The sequence below is a fragment of the Epargyreus clarus genome, unplaced genomic scaffold, assembly GCF_041222505.1.
Source record: "Epargyreus clarus isolate Ecla_fem2 unplaced genomic scaffold, WU_Ecla_fem_2.2 ptg000002l, whole genome shotgun sequence".
Taxonomy (NCBI): domain Eukaryota; kingdom Metazoa; phylum Arthropoda; class Insecta; order Lepidoptera; family Hesperiidae; genus Epargyreus; species Epargyreus clarus.
In genome coordinates this window covers 824,090-847,115 of record NW_027332210.1, presented here as the reverse complement: position 1 = coordinate 847,115, position 23,026 = coordinate 824,090, and the positions used below count along the sequence as shown (strand labels likewise).

Genomic DNA, 23,026 nt, shown 5'->3' with positions numbered 1-23,026 from the left:
AATTACGTATTATTAGTAATATACATACATTTTCTCTAAGAATTATTTTTATTTGTCGATAATTCAAAAAATAACTGACAAGTCAGCCTTTTGTGACTTCATCCAATTTCAAGGCGGTGCTTTCTATTTTACCTATCAAAGATACATCATAAATAAAAATTAAGAATTTGATCCATATCGTCATCATCATCAACAACCCATTACTGTCCCACTGCTGGGCACGGGTCTCTTCTCTTAATGAGAAGGATCAGGTCATAGTCCACCGCGCTGGCCAAGTGCGTATTGGTAGACTTCACATACCTTTGAGATTTTTTTTATAAATCTCTCAGGTATATTAGGCTTAGAGCTTATGAATTATAGAAGTATGTATGTCTATTTCTCTAGCACAGAATGTATCCTCAATGATTTGCTAGATTTTAACATATGAGAAGTCGTGAAATTCGTCTCAGTAGCGCGAGTAGGTACATTAAAATTTCAAAAATCAAAATGGCGTATTTAATTTGCTTTTTAGCGCGGTCTGTGTGATTTATTTACGAAATCAGGTTTCTTGACTTTACTAATATGGGACTTGTTATTTAAAGGAAGTTATTTATGTAAATTTATGAATATATAGGTCTACAGAGCGGGCATTTCCTAAAATTTCATACAAAAGCTTTTTACCCGCTTCACAGTAATTCGGATTGATTGGTCGCTATATATTTCAGACCACCTCACCACCAATTGGTACTAACTCGCAGTACACTTTTCCTCCTCTATTACTACTATATTGTCTTTGAAGAACGACATTAAAATGCATTGTTTACTTTATAGCTGGTCTAATTCGACGTCAAATCCATTAGTAGTCAATGCTACGAGCGGATATCGCGTGTCGTGTTGCACTCACCAAGGTTACATACGTGTGAGGGAGACGGCTATAGATTTGTCCACTCGTAATGTATCGTAATAGTTTCGCCATGTCGACCGTGAGCGATGTGGCCGATGTGTCAAAACACGGTTCGGACGCCAATGGAATTCCTGATGTAGATAATATATGCTGGTTGATACAATGGGTTGCCATGATGAACGATTTGAATTGGAATTTTGGTGCTATTTAGCTTCAATTAGATTAGGGTTGCTAGTTGCCATCCACGTATTTAGAAACCTAATATTTGTAGTAAATCCTGGGATCCAATTGGAGGTTTACTATAAATAAACATTGCTGAAGAGCAGAACTTTATGCCTTCAAAGTCAGTTAAATCTGAATAAAATGTCAGTAAGAGCGATACCATTTTTTAATGAAAATAAACATCTTAAAATTTTGAAACTAATATCACAGTACAAATATGGAAATATACTTATACTGTGCTAATACTATAATTATTTGCTTTAATCATACAATCCTGAAGTAACAGAAAAATAAATAAAGTTCAAGTTAAACTTTAAAAATAAACCTCTTCTTGAACTTTAAGAAAATTTGTAACCTACAGCTACAGATCCGCCAAAGATCTTGAATTCTGAACTTTGAAGTTGGTAGAACACTTTGTTGTTCGACTCCAGTGGCACCACTACCACACTTATTTCTACTTAATAACAGCAGTGTTAAACGCTGCTGTCTTCTTATTTGAAGGATGTAGTAAGGGAGAAATACTTTTCCGAGGCGTTCCAGCTTAATACTCAGGGGTAGCGGCGCATCTGTGGCCGACCGTAGGTAGGAATATCTAATCCTATCTGGGGTATATTACAGATGTCTATGGGCGGCAGTAGCCACTTACTCGATGTGGACTGCTCGTCAGCTACTCCTATATTATAAAAAAATCTTAGAACAATATATTAATTGTGCTTTTGTTTGTTACAGAGAGACCTCGCCTACGTCGCCCATGGGCGACGAGAAGGAGTCCAAAATGAGCCAGATACAGTTCTCAGTGCCTCTAGACAAGGATAGCACGGTAAGGAAAATATTAGTTTAAACACATAATTATATAAATATTTGTAAAATACAATTATAACCGTGAAGAAATTTTTATATGTGTGGAGTGATTAAAATACCTATTTATGAGTGCAACCATTTATCATTATCACTACTATTATATCACATTCGTTTTCCTATGGAGAGAATAAAAAATATTAAAGTAATAAACGTACAGGGAAACTAATGGCAAATGGTTACTATCGAGTATGGCCTGACACATTTAACTCGGGAGCAGCGACGGATCAAGAGTTCTGACCGCCCTAGGCTAATTATGAAGACGCGCCCCCACCGTTACGATAGACCTCAAAAGTAATATATTAGTTTTGACTTTGTTTACTAGCATGAAATTAAAAGTGCCGAAGACACAATTTTGGCGCGCCCCCCTGATCCTCGCGCCCTAGGCTGCAGCCTAATTAGCCTTAGGGTTAATCAGGCCAGACTCGGGAGGTTTACCTTAAGTCGATCATAGATACGTTGCTTTCCAAGTCTACGATAAAAGGTTTCAAAAATACCAACTTAGAACTAGTATTACGCAGTACTGTATATTTTTAAGGGGAAGATGAGGAAAGTGTCATACTTCCAAAATTTTAGAAAATATTGGCTTTACCACGCACGGCGGATTTTTGCAGCGCTTCAGCAGGACTGTTTTGTCTCTATTGTTAGAAATGTATTCAAATTATTTAATTGTAGTATTATTTTTATTAATTATTATGTGTTATTTTCATGATGTTGTATTTTTATAATAATAAGTGACCAATTTACAGTCGCTGAATGGTACGTTTGTACGACTTGGCAAAAAAAAATAATGCTCTTAACGTTTGAGCTGTAGCCGCCCTTTAGTTTTAATAGATGTAACCATAGATTAGTACATGTAATATAGATATTGGATAAATCGTAACACATTTTCATAATGCGTAAATTTTAACAAATGCTTCCCTGAGCGGAGATTTCGTGTCAAATAGTAATACTAAATTGCAGCCATTTATACAATACATTTGTTCATTTCAAATTTTGAACCAATTTCGTGAGACTAAGTAAAGAAACATTGTATTATTTGCTTTATGTTGTAATTATATTTTAGGCATTCACACGCAATATCTCAATCTTTCAGGTAGTTTTATACATTTTGTGTTTGAGTTCATAAACCTTAGCACATGTTTTAAGCTTACGGTCATTCAATGTTACATATACAAATATATAAGTTGAAATACGGTCACAACCGACCTCTTTTCATTCTTTATAATGTTGGAGTACAATTTGATGATGGTGTTAGTGTTGCTACTGCTTTGGACTAAACTGGGACATATGTCCTATAACCATAGATTAGAAAAGATTACTCACTCCCAACAAACAGAAAATGTAACCAGTTTTAACAATTGAAATTGTCACTGTCATCTATTTCCGTGTTTGAAATTTTTAAAAAAAAATGTAGTTTTTAGGTCATTTACGAATGAAACGATAGTTCTCCGCACTTTTTCTTCGATTTCGTGTTTTTGCACCACTTAACTGCGCATTTCAGCATTGTTCCGCGTGAATTACACCATGACAGCCATTAAACGGCTGACAGAATTGTCGGCCGTTTAAGCCATTTAATGGCTTCCTTCAATTATAAGGCGGTGGGATATCTATACTTATCTATACCTATAACTTACCACATCAATCAAATGAAAACACTGCTGTTATAAGACGGACACTTCACTTTTAAGTGCCCGGAACCTTAGGATATGGGCTTTATAAATATAAAGTAGCGATTGAACTCTTCTCCAAAGCTGGTGTTGCATTGGCAACTCCTCTGATATGCATATGCCCATAGGCGACGGTGACTGCTTTCCATTCGGTAGCCCGTCTGCCTTATCGTTTTACATTGCATTACATTTATATATATAACTCAAAGGTGACGGACTGATATAGTTATCTATCAACGCACAGCCCAAACCACAGGTCGGATCGGGCTGAAATTTGGTATGCAGGTAGATGTTATGACGTAGGCATCCGCTAAGGAAGGATTTTGATCAATTCTACCCCCAAGGGGATAAAATAGGGGAAGAAAATATTACATCGTAACGCGAGCGAAGCCGCGGGCAAAAGCTCGTTTAGTAATAAAATTTATAAATTAAAAAAAAACAACGCACTCTCCACATGAGCAGGGATCGAACTTGGGACTTTACATAGTAATTGAACAGTTAAAGTCCGAACGCAATCTCCATATCGCTAGTTTAGTCTCAGTTATCGTAGTATTCGTGGTTCATAGACCTTCGTGTTGGTTTTGAGTAAAAGGCCGACAAGGTCGTTTGGCGAACTCTACTTACGAGTATGTTCGTTGAAGTCACAATCAATTTATTAAACGCTTTATTTTGGGTGTAGTGTTAGCCTTACTTGTAGCTTAACAAGGCAACTTAAAAAAGGGTGTGTGTATGTAATGTTTACCTTTTGAAGGTGGTAGAACCCTTTGTGGTTCGACTCCGGCGGCACCACCGCCACACCTATTTCTACCTAATAACAGCAGTGTTAGGCGCTGCTGTGTTCCGGTTTGAAGGGTGTGGTAAGGGAGACAAACTTTTCTGAGGCGTTCCAGCTTAGTCCTCAGGGGTAGCGGCGCATCTGTGGCCGACCTCAGGTAGGAATATCTAATCCTATCTGGGGTTGATTACAGATGTCCATGGGCGGCAGTAGCCACTACGTACAAATACGTAAACAAATACCAAAACAGTCATATTTGTCGAAACGTAAAAACTCCTGGTAAGGGTACAGTTTCCGTTTCATCAATACTTTTCCCTCTCATAGCGGTGTGTAAATTAATATATGTACTTAAAAATAAAGAATAAAAATAGAGAAGACGATCTTTAAGTTCGCGTTGGAAGGGATTAAGGTCATTTGCTTTAAATTTATAAATTGAGTTAATGATTCTGTGTACATATGTATAAGAAATAAATACTTAAACATTTAGCATATTTCATCATTATAACTTGTTTAACCGGAAATCGAACAGGAAAAGTGCATTCCAAAACCAATATGGTAACCACTACGTTACGCAGATAAATAAATATATATATTATTTATTTTAGCCAAACAATAACAATTAAATATTAAAAACATTATCATTGGACTATTGAAAGATTATCCTTCCTCAGCGGCCATCTTGTTTTGTTTATGGTTACCTTTTCTGTCGTAACTGCCTATTGTCTATGGTGCAAGTGCGTACATTTGATTGTCTTTGATTTATTTACACTAAAATTCCTACCTGGAAGTCTTTTTAATTAACCATTAATGATATGAGGAAATAATTATTAGTTACTTATAATTAAATCATAATTATGGTAATTATGTTACATAAAATCGCTCATGCTTTGTGGTCATGGCGGATTTATAACACGCATTTTTGATGTGGCAACATACCGAAACAAGTAATTTAAAATAGAATGTTCTTAATTTTTACAAAAGCAAAAAAGTTTTGAAAAAAACTATATTACATAAAGCGCTTATAAAATTCTTGTCTGATATGCCTACAAACCATTTCAATATATTTAATGGAATAATAAGAGATCTTACATAATAATGCATTTCGTACAATATAATGCGACGTTCAGAGGACAACCCCTTATGGAATGTCATTTATCGTTAATTTTTAAAAATGGCATATGACCAACGTCCATGGCTCTACAACTGCATATATAATAGGGTTTCTACCAGAAGCCAATCACAGATACTTTGCCACTTCTGAAGACTAAGATCAAACCTGACGTGTAAGTGAGCTGACATCCTCACTCCAAAGTCATAAATAAGAACTAGTAAACCCTAAAAATTGATATGGCGATGGTAGAACCCTCTGTGGTTCGACTCCGGCCACCGAGTCGATCCACAGAGGCGTTTCTGCCTAATAACATCCGTACTAAGCGCAGCTGTGTTCTGATTTGAAAGGTGTGATAAGGGAGACATACTTTTCCGAGGCATTCCAGCTCAGATCTCAGAGCGTAGCGGCGCATCACAGAAGTCCATGCCCAGTCGACCTCTACTAACGGATTTTAACATATAAGATGTCGTTGGGTTCGTCTAAAATGTGGGAATGATTTAGTCTACGAGTACCTTACCTTATCTTACAGTGATATATTAATAAGCAGTCGTGATTTTTTGTATCTAGTTTAAAATGTATTTAAGTAAATATATATTTTATATATGTGTTGTATGTTCCCTAGATGTGGCAGAAACGTCAGCAGGCGGTGTGCGTGCGACACGCGTTCAAACACTACGGCTCCAACAAGAGGCCCAACCACGTACTCAGCAACCTCAACATGACCGTCGCTAAGGGGACCATGTGAGTAAATGTACTCTACAAGTTTATTTCATAATGGAGATATAGCAAACGAACATGTACTCGATGAGGTATACTTGAGATTGGCTAAGTATTGCTTCCCCTGAAGGATTAACTCGGAACAGCTTAAATAAGTATGCCTTCCTAGCAACTTTCAAACCGAAACACAGCAGCGCTTAAGACTGGTTTTAAAGAGCAGATATAGGTACAGGTGTGGTGCTGGTGCTTCCGGAGATGAACTATAAAGATTTGAACTTTTGCAAAGGGAGCAAATGATCATGCCTGGAGCCTTTCCCCGTCAGTTGCAGTTCGGACTTTGTATATGTACAAGTTTTAAGAAAACTTCTATAGCGTGATTCAGTGTAGCGCCATCTCTTGACGAATCACGGAAGTCGCCACACTACTATATTTTATGGTGAAGCTGAACACACATAGACATAAACACATTGATTTATACCTGCTTGGCCGAGGATTGTACCCGGAATTCTCTTGTCAGATAAGAAATAAGTCTTTCGTCCTTAATTCAATTGCCCCTTTTAATTTCAATCAACATAATTATATATAACAAAAACAGGAACATTAATTAGATAAATGATCTTACACTGTCAATGTATAAAAATTCAAATCCGTATTCATAAAGTGAGGTGTGTCTCTCATTACAAAAATAGAGGTCAGTTTCTGATATACTTATTTGCCTAATGTATTTTATGTTAAATGTATATTTGAGCATTAGTAGTAATGTTTTGTCTGTCTGTAGATCTTGGAAATTACGTCGATCTACTCGGAATTTCAGCTTAAAAGTAGATTATTTACGTTTACATGTTTAACATGTTAAAATATCTCGTAAAAGTATTAGAAATATTAAAATTAGAAGTATTAGAAAATAATTATCACTTGCTTAACCGGCGGAGGGAAACATCGTGAGGAAACTTGCATACCTGAGAGATTTATAAAAAAAATCTCAAAGGTATGTAAAGTCCATCAATACGCACTTGTCCAGCGCGGTGGACTATGGCCTAATCCTTCTCAATCTGAGAGGAGACCCGTGCCCAGCAGTGGGACAGTAATGGATGGTGATGATGATGATTTCGCAAAATCTTAACATATAAAATTAAGTTTTCCTATGTTTGTGCCTACAAAACTCAGAAAGTATTTGATGGATTTACTTGTAATTTTTACAAAACGTTGCATCTGTGTGTTATATGCTTATTGTACTTATTATTCCAATATGTACATTGTACACGGCGAAGGTAAATTCATAATGTTCTTTGTATAATCATATGTAATGAAGTCGGTTAAAAATGAATAAAACAATTAACTTTTGTTTACTTCCCTAATAACATTATTATCACACTTAGCACTTCATATGGCCACTTTAGGTAGTATTATATAATATATTCTATAATTACTACGCTAAATAAACCTCTACGTGATATCGTTCATTATAAATCTATTTTTTATTCAACAGACAACATATTTTAAATATTCTGAAGTTAGCCTTGGGAGATCTTGTAACTAACTTTCAATCTAGCTAACAATGTTTATTTTTACATGTCGTAAAACTTATACCAATATGGATCCGGTGTACCTACAAAGGTATTTAGCAATCCTATTTATAACGAACTTTACCTCGCGGTTTCACCGTTTAAAAGTTTAAATATTTTGGAGTATTCGTGGGAGGTACCTAATTCTTTTTCTAAAAATAAACAACCTACTTAAATTTCTTCCAAAATTCCTGCCAAAAAGTGCGGTTTTAGAGAGTAAGCGGAACAAACAGAGAGACAGACAACTTTGTTTGTTATACGTGCCGTATACTTTCATATGAATTTAAACTATAATGTCATTGTGAAATTACGAATTGACACCTCAAAATAAACAAATTTTGTTTATTTGTATAGAAAATACATTTGAAAGATAAATAATTTCTGGTAAGACTCTAGGGATACCTCAGCCTATTTCTGGCTTTAAACAACAGAGTTAAGTGCTTTTGTCTGGATTGGAGGATGTCGTAAGCGAACACTTACGTCCGTTATTGCATGTAACTTTCAATTTAATGGGTTAATTTAGCATTCATGGGTTAATTTTATAGCAGATATAAATTCAAGAATTTTCCCACACGACTATTTATAACTTTTTGTTTTTGCTCTTCCGACAATAATGACAATAATAAGTCATAACTATTATCTCATGTTAAGATGTGGTTATATTGTATAACTTTAGCTGTTAAGAGAAAAATATTATACAAAACGTTATTAAGTCGAACAGATGTAACGGCATCTAAACGTACCCCAAATTAGCTTAATAGGGTCTTTTTCCTGTCACGCGAGTCTACGCAAGCACGCACGTCCCACTCGCATGCGTGAATTAACTCAAATTGGATTAATTAACATGTGTGGCCCCCATTATAGGAAAAGTTACTATGACGGTGGGATGCAAGTGGTACCGGTAATGGTACGCATGCAGACCGAATATTCTTGCAGTCACAAACCCGCGTGACAGGAAAAAGCTCTTTAGACTAATCTTACCTTATTTGGAAATCAAGCACTAATCATTTTCCAATACAATTTAACAGAGCTTTTTTTTTAAATAAACACTTAACAAAAGTCTTAAATGAGGTCAGTAATGTTGGAACGCTTACCATAAGTCAGCCTTACCACACCCTACAAATAAAAAACGCTCACAGCTCCACACTGGATTCCCTGTATCATGGGTGCTATGGACACACAGAGAACAATACACAAACATCCAGACCCAGAAACCTAAATTCATTATTGAGATATCTGTTTGGCCGGGGATCGAACTCGGGACCCTTTGCGTATCAGACCGGTATGGTGACCGATCCGTCACGCGGGTCTTCAACTATACCGCTAGTATAAGGCAGACATCCTTGGCATACCGAACAAACCACATAGCTTTGACCACCATAGTTGAATCATAAAGTTTTCTTTTAATATGAAAATCTTTCACCATTACTCACATAGGTGTTGGCACTGCGCCATCACCGAAGGGCAGACACAAAGAATAATAACCTCAGCTTGACCAAGTGTCCGATGCATTGTCTTTCGCATATGGGCGTGGGTGTAGGCTTATTGATTAGAACAAAGGGATTAGGATGCGTTCATACGTGGTTGTTAGAAAATCGCAGCGGTTTAAACGTGCGTTTTGTTAACGTTTTTAAAGTTACCGGGAAATAATATTAGAAATGAGAATGCATTTGTAGGGTACTGGAAAAATAAATTAAAATTAAGTAATTAATTAAGATTTGTATATAAATCATCAGTTTGTATCAAAGGTGCAAAAAACTATCAAATTAATTTAAAAAGAAATCCAAACTGGCCAATGCAACATTGTATTTCGTATAATTTGGTTAGATACTTAAATTTCGCTACTTAGAAGTAATTTTAATTTCGATTTGAGGAGGCATTTAAAGCAACTCTTGATTGATATGCTGTAAATTGAAAAAAAAATGATTGCAGGGTATTTCCACTTACCTTAACATAATTTTAAAATGCTAAATTACAATAAAAATATTGTAAAACTTTTAAAATAAAGAATTTGCGTAATCACACCTTTATCATTAACGATGGGTACAGCTGTCTTTATAATAATTTATGATAATGAGTGATTGTGACGTCAGGGCAATAGTTACTGTTATGAAGGTAGACACCCAAAAAAATAAACAATGAACGCAGGTTCTACAGAGTTCTACAGTTAATTTTGTCAGAGACTTTTTAATTTGTTTCTGTACTTATATAACCTTTTAGGTGTGTATTTTTTGTTCTATGTATGTCTTTGTTAATATATATTGCACTTATAAATTAGAATAAAATTTTAAACATTCAGTACATGTAGATTTAGTCACTTTCAATTCTGAAAAGAGTTATACCTAAATTGAAAATATGCTAAAATCACGGGAATCATGCCTAAGGTAGATCACAATTGCCTTTCTTCCTCTGAGTGCTTAGGTGGAATGCCTCGAGTAAGTATCTGGCTTATCACACCCTACAAACTAGGACACAGCAGCGCTTAACACTGCTGTTATTAGACAGAAACGGATGTAGCGTTAGTGCAGTCGCATTTGTAACAAAGTTTCTATCACCCTTAACTGATACATAACTTATATACTTACATAACTAATTTGGATTTTAATGACATGTCTAAACATAAACAAGGTAAACATAATCCAAGGTGAACCGCCAAGATTACAGTGAGTACTCTTATTGCTTACTAAGTGCAGTCCACTACCTTGCTTAAACTTAGATTATTGCTTACTACAGGCCGCTACCTTGCTTGGATAGATAAAAGGCTAAGTAAAAGTGATTTTCTTGTCACGCGTGTCTACGCCCACACGCGTGTCTCACACGTTCATATGACTCACACGTTCATATGATAAGTCGCTGCAGTCTTCGCGGTGCGTGCGTATGACACGATAGAATGCAAGCCACGCGTGCAAGTGGCATGCGTGTGGATGAGAATATGTGACACAGGAAAAGGCCTGTATACATAGGATTTAAATAGTTTTGTGAACGAAAAATACAGTTTTCGTTTTTTAATTTCCTATTTAAGAACCCTTCATATTTATAGGATAAAATGACGCTATAGTCCTACTATATTATCATCCAAATCAGTAAACTAGTTTCAAAGTTAGGCAGAAAGATCTAACAGACCAAAAGTAATACAACATAGTTATTTGTGTGCAAGTAACGTGAAAATAAAATATGTGTTAATAAAAGGTTCAACTTCAATATCACAGTCAGACACTGCAATTTTATTTATATGTAGGTACCGTTGTATTAATTATATGAATACTAATTATTACCAGTAATTAAGCTGACCTCTGTACTTGTTTTTAAATATTTTATCAAGTCTAATGAACCAATTTTATCTTTCAGTTGTCATGCCTCAAGGATGGGGTCATGTATAATTAATATCTATATCTTTTTATAATATTTACATAAAATAACTGTAGTCTGGTCGCTGAGAGAACTCCTGACAGGTCGTGTTCGACTGAACTACATGTCGATACCTTAATTCGCAAATCAGCCAACTCCACTTTTTGTCAAAATGTTTTTATTATTTATTTTGATAATAAATTGCATTGAACAAGATCAAAATATATAAAAAAAACCATTTTGACAAAAAGTGGAGTTGGTTACTTACTTACAGAATAGATACAAGCAAATTTTACTATGGTTATCTCTAATCATGTCCATTTGACACTCTCTAACAGCCTTCGCGCATCATGCATCATCAGCCTCAGAATACATTAAGGGTGTGGTAAGGGAGACATACTTTTCCGAGGCGTTCCAGCTTAGTCCTCAGGGGTAGCGGCGCATCTGTGGCCGACCTCAGGTAGGAATATCTAATCCTATCTGGGGTTGATTACAGATGTCCATGGGCGGCAGTAGCCACTTACCATCAGGTGGTCTGCATGCTCGTCTGCTACTCCTATATTATAAAAAAATCTGTCAGCGGCTAGACTATAATATCTACTGACAGACATACCGGTTCAAACCGGTTTATATGGAAGCTCAACATTTTATATAGTTTTCTAAGGCCGTTTATATCTGCAGACATTGAACGTGACAGACACGGACCTTGACCGACAAAATTATATTTTTGTATATAACTATTCTATTTTGTGTCTGTAGTAAATGAATACTGACTTAATTATTTTTGAAAAAAAAAAACAATTGTGGCTTTGAAATAAATACTTTTAGTTACATCAAATAATTATAATATTCCAAAGATATATTTTTCTTTGCAAGATAATAAAATGACACCATTTTTTATTATTTTGATTGTCTGCACTGTCTGTCTTCAATTTTATTAAACTAGAATTGGTGTGTATCTCGAAAAGATAGATAACTATACGAAGTAGTCTATTGAAGCCTTAGAATTCTGTTTAATAATTGATAAAGTTGAAAAAAAACTGAAAGGTACCAATACATCTGTGTCAGTAGTCTAGAAATACACTTAATCTCAAGAAGTATTAAGATATAAAGATCACACGAATTGAATCTAACCTAACCACTTAGAAATCGAATATAAACTGAAATGAGTCTTATCACATATACCATAACGGTCATTAGCGTGTGCAAGTGGAATAGAACGTAAGCTTTGCGAAACCGTGCGTCCTCCGGTGGCGAAACGTATGAAACAGACCGTTGCGTTACTCGTACATTTGAATTGAGAACATCTTTTTTTTAATATATTCCTAAAACTGGCTGGCTGTATCATTGTCTATGAAAGCGGTTTTCGAATAGAAATGTTTAGTAGTTTAATAGTTTAAGTAACTCGTAAAACAATCTGTTTCAATAACAAAATATTATCTATAATTAAAAAAATCTTAAAATCGCACAAGGACAATTATTAATCCACACGATCCTGATGAGGAGAACAGGACAATTTTTTTAAAATCGTGTGTTGTCATCGGTTTTTTTACCCGAATTTTTACCCGAAGAAGTCGGGTAAAAATTGAGTTCAAAGACCGTTAAATACCCAGATATATACGTTCAAGTCAAGTTAATAAAACGTGGTAAAAATATATTAAAAAAAAAATCAACGAAAACTGTGACAAGGACGGGAAGGGGTAAAATAATCAAGAAATTCGTATGACGTCATTTATTATGTACATAATCCCTTATTAGCAGGATATAGGCGTAATGTGTATAGTCCGTTACTAGCAAGAATATGTTCTATCTCTTATCCAGTGGGCAAAGACGGGCCCAGCAGTGGCACATGCATATAATACTATAACTAATGTGTATTTTGTTCAACAGATACGGTCTCCTCGGTGCATCTGGGTGCGGGAAGACGACGCTGCTCTCGTGCATAGTGGGGCGGCGGAAACTGAACAGCGGGGAGATATGGGTGCTCGGGGGGAAACCGGGGACCAAAGGTAAGGAAACTTAGTAACGAGTTTAAACGAAACATAGATAGCATGCGTAGTGACTTAGAAGGTTAGGGAATTGAAGATTAAGCGTTTTGAAGGTGGTAAAACCGTTTCGGTTCGACTCACGCGGCACCACCGTCACACCTATTTCTGCCTGATAACAACAGTGTTAGGCGCTGCTGTGTTCCAGTTTGAAGGGTGTGGTAAGGGAGACAGACTTTTCCGAGGCGTTCCAGCTTAATCTTCAGGAGTAGGGACGCATCTGTGGTGAACCTTAGGTAGGATTCTAATCTTATCTGGGGTTGATTGCAAATGTCTAGCAACTGCAGTGGCTTACCATCATGCTCGTCTGCTACTCCTATATTATAAAAAAACCTTAGGTAGGAATCTAATCTTAGCTAAGGTTGATTATTGATTTCCTTAGATTTCAGCAGCCATGTACCATCTGTACCCTTACCATGAGTTTTTAAGTGTCGACGAATATTATATTTTAAGTTCCGACACAATCCGCTAGGGGCGCTGATTGGAAATAGTATGGGCCAATACGTAAACAAATACCAAAACAGTCATATTTGTCGACACGTAAAAACTCATGGTAGAGGTACTGGTGGACTGCATGCTCGTTTGCTACTTCTATATTAGAAAAAATAGTCTACTATTTACACAACTTTTAAGCGCAACTAAACGAATTATTCGCTTCTTTGTCAATCTGTGAAGGAATGTGTCGGCCATTGTTTGTAATGAGTGCCATAGACCACAATAGCTAGCCATTACCACAAACCATGTTTAACTAACCGAAGCGAAGCGCTTTCAAACATATTATGACACAAAAGACAGTTTTGTGATATGCTTGTTAGCTTTTAAATAGGAATTAGTTCAATTTTGTTCAAAAAAAATATTTAACGCTACAATCAAAATGAGTATTGTTTTTTGATGTGAAACATCTATAGCCGCACGTAAAACCGATTTCTGGCGTGGCGACGCATGCCGTGGCGCCACGCTATACGATGGTATATATATACAGTCTATATGCAGTAGTGTGTACATTCTTGTATGCAGTTGTGTGTGTTTATTCAATAAATAGTCATCGTTATCTGGAAAAAAATCGTAATATTTTATTTTATCATTATGACATATTTAGTTCCTATCACAATATCTTTTCTGCATATTACTTTTACAAAATAATGTCGATGTTTCACATCTGCCAGGCGTCCCGTGACGGCTCACATTTTTTTTAAAGATGTGTTTAGAGTTCGTAACCAAAGAATTTTTTATTTTATAATATAGGAGTAGCAGACGAGCATGCAGTACACCTGATGGTAAGTGGCTACTGCCGCCCATGGACATCCGTAATCAACCCCAGATAGGATTAGATATTCCTACCTAAGGTCGGCCACAGATGCGCCTGAGGACTAAGTTGGAACGCCTCCGAAAAGTCTGTCTCCCTTACCACACCCTTCAAACCGGAACACAGCAGCGCCTAACACTGCTGTTATTAGGTAGAAATAGGTGTGGCAGTGGTGCCACCGGATTCGAACCACAAAGGGTTCTACCACCTTAAAAAGAAAAGATTTTTAAAGATTTTTTTAATGAACCAAGATATGACAAATAAACTCAAATATCTCAAAAATTATATCACTTACGATAACTTCATCACTGAATACTTTTTGATAGTAATTATATATATGCCCGTTATCAATAATCGATCCATCGAACCTAGGAGAAAAATGAACAAAGTCTAGTATGAAGTAATATTGAATTACTTCAACATTCTTGCAATACTTCAAACATTTATTGCAAAACATAAGATAGATAGATTAATAATAACCAAAGAGGTTATCGATAGATATGTTTTATCAATGGCTTCTAAAACTCCATTTTTCTAAAAGGGCGAATTTTAAGGTTTGCAAAAAAGCTTAGCTATGCCCTTTTAATCCGACTTATACAGAAAGATAGAATAATTTAAAGGGTAGTTATAGACCTTAATAAATTGAACAGAGACTTAACAATATTGCTAAAAGTTATATATACAGCAAAAGGAAACTTTATTCTTGGTTTCATTGCCACAGATAATATCTTTATCAATAATAAATACTTAGGTCAGAACGTCACAATATATTATTGTCTTTTAATTATAGTCACAACAAAATACTTTGATAATTCCGTGTTTATATTATACCATTTTTTGTTTTTTTTTTTTATTATCTCAATTATTGTTTTGGTAACATTATTTATCTGTCTACCGTTATTATTTTAGAAGTATTTTTGTATAAATAGCTTTCTTATTCCTTTATTCGTTTCGTGCACTGATTCTCAAATTTTATGTCTGATCCCTGGATATTTTCGAAATAAAAAATGTCTTTCTATTAAAAATCAGAAATCAAAAAGCGTGGGTTTTGTTTGGAATATAACCCCAAAAACTCATGTCAGCTTTGAAGAGAGATTTCCCAAACAACATAATAACAAAAATCAAAAATCGTGACTTTTCATTCGAATGTAACTACGAACTTTAAAGAAAAATTTATCCCTTTTCCTTTCCAGGTTCAGGCGTCCCCGGCAAGCGGGTGGGTTACATGCCCCAGGAGATAGCTTTGTACGGCGAGTTCACAATAAAGGAGACCATGATGTACTTTGGCTGGATCTTCGGGATGGAGACCAAGGAGATCGTGGACCGTCTGCGCTTCCTGCTGGACTTCCTCGACCTGCCCAGCGAGAATCGCATGGTTAAGAATCTCAGGTGAGCGGCAATATCTAAATTATAATGGCGGCAATATCTATGTCGTTAAACGTGTCGTAAACTAACGCTATGTAAAAAAGCGTACTATAAAGTAAGTGATTATTTGACTGACAAAACGGTGTGGTCTGAATTAGCTCCAGCTCCACATGAACCATTACGTTAAGTTAACATTTTCAAAAACATTTTTTTTTAAAAGATGTGTGTTATGGAGTTTCTTTCGCCGCTTCTTCTCCATAACGAAACACCTTGTGAAGTGGTGGTAGTTGTTTTGATATTCAAAAAGTGATCTGTAAAGAACCTATTTTGAATAAAAAATTTTGATTTGATTTGATTTGATAATAATTTGTGCAAAGAAGATTATTTACGAAATTATTTTTGGACGCTTATTACCTATCCTGTCTTGCCAGGTGTAGCGATAGGGAGCGTCTAAAAATTCCAAAGAACACATGTTTTAAAAAAGGTTTTAACAATGCCAACTTGAGCTGTTGTGTTGAAGCTATTTCAGATAATCATTTGTTTTATAATACGCTCTTTGTACAATTTTTAATGACTTTCTTTAACTTCTTTCTTGAAATATTATAATGATTATGATAGGATCAGATCCGATCCGAGTCCCTATGGAGGTTCTCGACATATTACACAATCTACATTTATTTCTAGTATTGTATTTATTTTTACCCGACTGCCAAGGAAGGGTTATGTTTTTCGCGCGTATCTTGTATGTTTGTCTTTCTTTATTTGATCCGATCTAACAAACGGCTGGATGAATTTCAACAGTTAAGGTGTCATTTTATTTGTCTCAATGACCCGAGTGTCCTTAGATAGGTCTTAGTAAAAAAAAAACAAAATGGCGGATTTTTGGCGCGAAATAGTAACACATGTAAAAAAAAAAGTTAACCGAACCTATCAAGTAGGGTATCAAATGAAAGGAAATTAAACGGAGATTATGAAAACATATTTGTATATATATAAAACAGCAAGGTGACTGATTGACTGACTAACTAAATGACTTTTTCATTTTTCAGAAATCAACGTACACCCTAAACTAAGGACCTTACAGTTCTGAAATTTAGCACATAGGTTCTCTATATAGCGTGAATAAGTACTAAGAAAAGCCTTTTGGAAATTCTACCCTTAAGAGGGTAAAATAGGGGAAAACAGTTTTTTTGAAATCCCTAAATTTTGAAGCAACTACTATAAAATTTTGTATTTGGCTTTCTGGATAGGAACAAGGACGCACTTATTTATCCCCATCCAAAAAATCAACCCTGTAGAGGGTAAAATAAGGGTTAAAAGTACATTTGAACAACCGTCAATTTTGAAGCAAACACTATGAAATTTTGTATCAGGCTTGTTGGATAAAAATAATGAAATTCTACCTCTAACGAGGTAAAATAATGACCATAACTTTGAATTACTGAAGTTATATATATATATATATATATATATATATATATATATATATATATATATAATATATTATAGACCGGAAATGGTGGACCTTTTCACGAAATAGTAACACGTTTTAAAAAAAGTTCATCAAACCTATCGAGTAGGATGTCAAAACAAAGGAAATTAAGAGGAGATTACACATACATTATATAATATATCTTTTATATAAAATTCTCGTTTAAGTTACCGTACTCCTCCGAAACGGTTTCACCGATTTTCACCAAATTTTATATTCATATTCAGGGGGTCTTAGAATCGGCCACTATCTATTTTTTTTACCCCTAAGTGATAAGGGTTGTTCACCCTTAACATTTTTTTATTTATATGGTAACACAATGTTTGCCGCGTTAGCTAGTACATATATACTCGTATATACACATTGAGATGACTGTCTGACTAAATGAGAGAGTTGATGTGCCAGAGATCAACGCAAAGGGAAATCGCTGAACTTAAGCGTGCTGGAATTTTACACATAGGTTCTTTATATAGCGTAAATGAACACTACGAGGATAAAATATGATAATATTGTTTGAAGATCTTTTGTTTTTGAAGCAGACACCTACTATGAAACTTTGTATTTGGCTTTCTGGATAAAAATAATGAAATGCCTATTTCACTGCTTTTGGAAATTCTACTTCAGCCTTTTTGGGGCAGTCGGGTTTTTTGATTTTTAAATTAATTACTTGTTATCAAACATGTTATGTTTCCGTCTTTGTATGGATTATGTTTGTCTCGAATCCTATTGTATAACATAGGAGCAAACGAGCATACACTCCAACTTTGTGACTACTGGCTGACTTACGTATGAGACGACCATCCTCAAGAGTAGTAGAACCCCTGTTTTATGTAGAGTCGGATACAGCCGTCTATTACCGGCAGTGACTTACCAATCTCGGAAGGCGGTAGAAGTGGTAGAACCCTTTGTGGTTCGACTCCGGCGGCACCACCGCCACACCTATTTCTACCTAATAACAGCAGTGTTAGGCGCTGCTGTGTTCCGGTTTGAAGGGTGTGGTAAGGGAGACATACTTTTCCGAGGCGTTCCAGCTTAGTCCTCAGGGGTAGCAGCGCATCTGTGGCCGACCTTATGTAGGAATATCTAATCCTATCTGGGGTTGATGACAGATGTCCATGGGCGGCAGTAGCCACTTACCATCAGGTGGACTGCATGCTCGTCTGCTACTCTTATATTATAAACAAAATCTCATTTGCTACTATAAATCTTATAAAAAAAAACACTAAAGGTACATCTCGTTATTAACACGGACACGTGAAGACCATAGGAGTGAGACTTAATTTTTCGTCAATAGTAGGTATAGTTAATTTACGATCGGCTCAAATAAGCATTTTTTGTAAAACCACGTCATATCGCTCAGTTAATGCTTCCGGACGTCGAAATAACAAAACATCTCCGTAAAAAGTTTACGATAAAATGTGTACTTTGTACTTATAAGTAGCTAGTTATATTCTGCGGCTCTTGATCTTGTGTTAATATATTATACGCAATATACGCGAATACGATACTCTTCATAGATAGACTTTTCCGAGGCATTCCAGCTTAGCCCTCAGGTGTAGCTGTGAACGACCTCAAGATTACATTCCTGTAATCTTATCTCGGGGATAGATTAACGATGTCCATAGGCGGTCAGCAACTTACTATCAGCTGGACTGCATGTTCGTCTGCTATTCTTATATTATAAAAAATGAAGTGTAAAATTGTCCTAAAATATACGATGTGCCTTGCTTAGTGTCTTTTCCTATCACGCGTGTTAACGCCCGCACGCGTGTCTCACACGCACATAAAAGATGCTGTTCATATCGTGCGTGTATATGTCTGCAAGCGCGTTCGATACACGCGTGCTTTGCATCCTATCTTGTCATTGTCATGTCACGAAGAGACTACATTAATGTGTGCGGCTGGAATGCGCATTCAGACGTAAACACGCGCGACAGGAAAGAGGCCCTAAGCAGGGCATTTTATAATTTCAAGGCGATTTTCCACTTTTATTACAAAAAGAATCTAAATAATTTTGGTGCTGTATTGCATTCAAAATTACTTTTTTGTTTGCTTCGTAATTCATTACTTAACACTGGGAACTCTGCTTAACTTTTAAGATCTGGAACAGATAATGCAAAGGAATAGTTTCGCAATATGTATCTGAGATTACTTATATTCCAAGACAATTCTTTATTTAACAACATTTGTTTAACATAAAACGTGAATATATAATTTTGTTTATTTTAACAAGGAAACGTTCGTGCAGGTAACAATTTGCTATGTAAATAATTAGTATGTACAACAGCGTTTTTCAACCTTTATTGCACGACCCCCTTGCTAAGGAAACGTATTTCGGGACTCCCTACTATCTGCTATTTCTAAATTGTATTTTATTTTGTAATAAATATTAAATCAGTGTAAAAACATATGTGATTTTCAAAATAAGCTAAATACGAATGTATTTTTTTAAAATATAGGAGTGGCAGACGAGCATGCAGTTACCTGATGGAAAGTGGCTACTGCCGCCCATGGACATCTGTAATCAACCCCAGATAAGATTAGATATTCCTACCTGAGGTCGGCCACAGATGCGCCGCCACCCCTGAAGACTAAGCTGGAACACCTCTGTCTCCCTTACCACACCCTTCAAACTGGAACACAGCAGCGTCTAACACTGCTGTTGTTAGGTAGAAATAGGTGTGGCGGTGGTGCCGCTGGATTCGAGCCACAAAGGGTTCTACAACCTTCTAATATACTTATTTTATATACTTATATTTCAAAGTATCTAAAACAGACATATTTTTACATCGTTCACATCGCGAAATGCATTACTTAAGTAAAATTGTTATTGTACCTAATAAACGATTTCTTAGTAAATACATTTTTATGCTTTACATTACTTTATATTTCTTTTTTACTGCGGCTTTGCGACCCCGTTTTAGAAGTTTTACGACCCTGGGGGTCATGACATGTTGAAAACCACTGACCTATTGTATAGTCTCAATAAACCTTGTAAGCAAATATCTCCGGTAGTGATGGTACTCTGTGTTAAGATTTATTTCTTTGTTAGGAATAAAATAATATCTAAAAGTCAGTGATAGCCTGATGGTATGAGTTTTGGCTGCACACTAAGGCCTGAGAAGTAAAACATTGCAAGGAAACGAACAAACTTGAATGATATATTTTTAAAAAAGTCTTCAAAAGTTCATGAAGTCTACCAACTATCTTGCTAGCGTTATGGGTTAAAACATAAACCAGATATGCACTACCAACTTAAGGATGTTAACCAACTCGCAAGTTTTCGATATTTTTTTAGCGAATTTAATTTTAGTAATTATTAAATTGGCAATGATAGCTAAATTCTCATAAGATGTCCCATCGTCAATTTATTACTAAATATACAATTTTAAGTTCATAATTTGTTTCAAGACCATTAACTAGGATTGAGATTTATTTCTCCTTGTTTAAATTCTGACTGCCGTTTACAAAAACAATTCTCACGCAAATCAAACAGAACGGCTTTATGCAATAACGAGCAAAAAGCATTAAACATTATATTACTTGGTTCTTATTGCTGAACGTTGTCCCAGCGAGCGCTGGACAACGTTCAATGCTCCATTCAATATATTCTCAAGGCTTGAGCTTTGTATGGATGTATAAGAAATAATTTACTTCTGTATTTATTTCTTATTTTTATAATTAACACTTCTATTATTTAATATGGAAGTTATTTAAGTTGTTTTTATATGATAAGCGGCCATGATGCCCAATATAAGGTTTTCTTTTTTAGGTAATACCATAAATTGTAGACAATAAACAGCCCCACACTAGGATTTCCTGCATCGTGGGTATTGTGGACCCACACACAAATACACAAACACCTAGACCCAGAAACAGAAACCTAAGTTCATCATTTAGTTATCTGTCTGGCCGGGGATCGAACCCGGGACCCTCTGCGCGTCAAACCGGTATGGTGACCGCTCCACCACGCGGGTCGTCATATACGATAAAACTATTTTCTTTAGTTTTTTTTTTCATATAATATAGGGGTAACAGACGAGCATGCAGTCCACCTGATGGTAAGTGGCTACTGCCGCCCATGGACATCTGTAATCAATCCCAGGTAGGATAAGGTATTCCTATCAGAGGTTGGCCACAGATGCGCCGCTACCCCTGAGGACTAAGCTGGAACGCCTCGGAAAAGTCTTAAGTTAACTACAGATGCGTTATAACAGTATAGGACTAACCTTGAACTAATTGAAAACTAATAAGCATGCCCTTCGGTCAGCACTTGTCTGTACCACTGACTCTAGTCCCTACCATTGGTGCCTAATTTTTTGTGACGTAGGCCCTATGGTATGTTTTTCGCTTTGTACCCCTGCGAAGATAATATTCTATTCTGCTAATTCGTTTTCAAACGTGTTTTTGACTGATCTCTTAGTTAGTTTTTAGTTCATCGTTGATCCCCCAGGGTCGATATCGAACACTTTGGGTATCAGTAGTCTCTACTTTACCACACCCATAGATTAGTAAAGATTACTCACTCCTAACAAGAAAATGTACCCAGTTTTGAGAATTGAAATAGTTGCGTAAAAAAGTTTTGCCACGTCTCCGTGCTAAAATGTCCCTAAAATATTTGAAATACTTATTTATTTATTACGTAAATTATGCAGTATTGGTTATTTATTCGTAAATTTTCTCTAAAAAATGTTTTTATTTGTCAAGAATTCAAAAAAGAACTTACTAATAAGCCGTTTGTGGATTCATTCAATTTCAAGGAGGCGAAGTATCTTTATTAATCGTGACCACACCCTTCAGACTTAACACAAGCATTTAACATTGTTGTAAGGCAGAAACGTGTATTTATTATTTCAAATTTATTTCTAAAAAGAAGAAGGTTATCAATTCGACATCTAACTTTAGTTCCTTTGTGTTTTTTATGATTTCGAAGGTGATTTTTTAGAACTTTTTATATGTATTTTACAGAACAATAGTTAATGATAAATGATTTATACAAATGAAAACCTTAACCTACTTAAAATAATTTTCTATGCTGATAAGACTTTGTTTAGCATTCTTTTCCTTATAATAGACTTGAAAATACTGTTACGGTTAAACGGATAGTTTGTTTCTAAGCAGCACACTAAAAGTAACTTTTAAACCTTTAAATAAATGAGACTTAATATTTAAATCAATAAAAAGCAAGAAATAACATACCTATATGCGAATATGAATAAATAGATAAATAAGTATGTAATGTTATCGTCATTAGTTAAATAAAGATATTGTAAAATAATACTCTGCTTACTTCATTACGTACAAGCATTGAGATACTAATGTTAGGCAATCAGACTAAGTCTTCGGGGTGACAATTAAGGAACATGGGTTCTATCCGAAGCCGACAAATACGTTGCCACTTATGAGGACTTTGATGGTGGTGATAATGATACTACTGACGGCTTTCTTCGAAGTTAATACCTATTTCTACACACCTATTTCTGCCTCATAACAGCAGTGTTAAACGCTGCTTTGTTCTGGTTTGAAGGGACACATACTTTTCCGAGGCGTTCCAGTTTGGTCCTCAGGAGTAGTCCGGCGCATCTATGGCCGACCTCTGGTAGGAATATCTAATCCTATCTGCGGTTGATTACAGATGTCTATGGGCGGTAGTGCCACTTACCATTAGG

The 23,026-nt window shown here is 35.7% G+C and overlaps 1 protein-coding gene across 3 annotated transcripts in view; it reads left to right on the top strand.

The window, feature by feature from the left end:
• Nucleotides 1–23,026, top strand: part of snu (ABC-type transporter snustorr) — a 135,154-nt gene that overhangs the window by 88,024 nt on the left and 24,104 nt on the right. For all 3 annotated transcript variants that reach the window (XM_073077456.1, XM_073077464.1, XM_073077472.1), the window contains 4 exons: nt 1,835–1,925; nt 6,142–6,260; nt 13,040–13,158; nt 15,694–15,889. In XM_073077456.1, the coding sequence (XP_072933557.1) occupies nt 1,835–1,925; nt 6,142–6,260; nt 13,040–13,158; nt 15,694–15,889 (525 nt within the window). The remainder of the gene's footprint in view (nt 1–1,834; nt 1,926–6,141; nt 6,261–13,039; nt 13,159–15,693; nt 15,890–23,026) is intronic.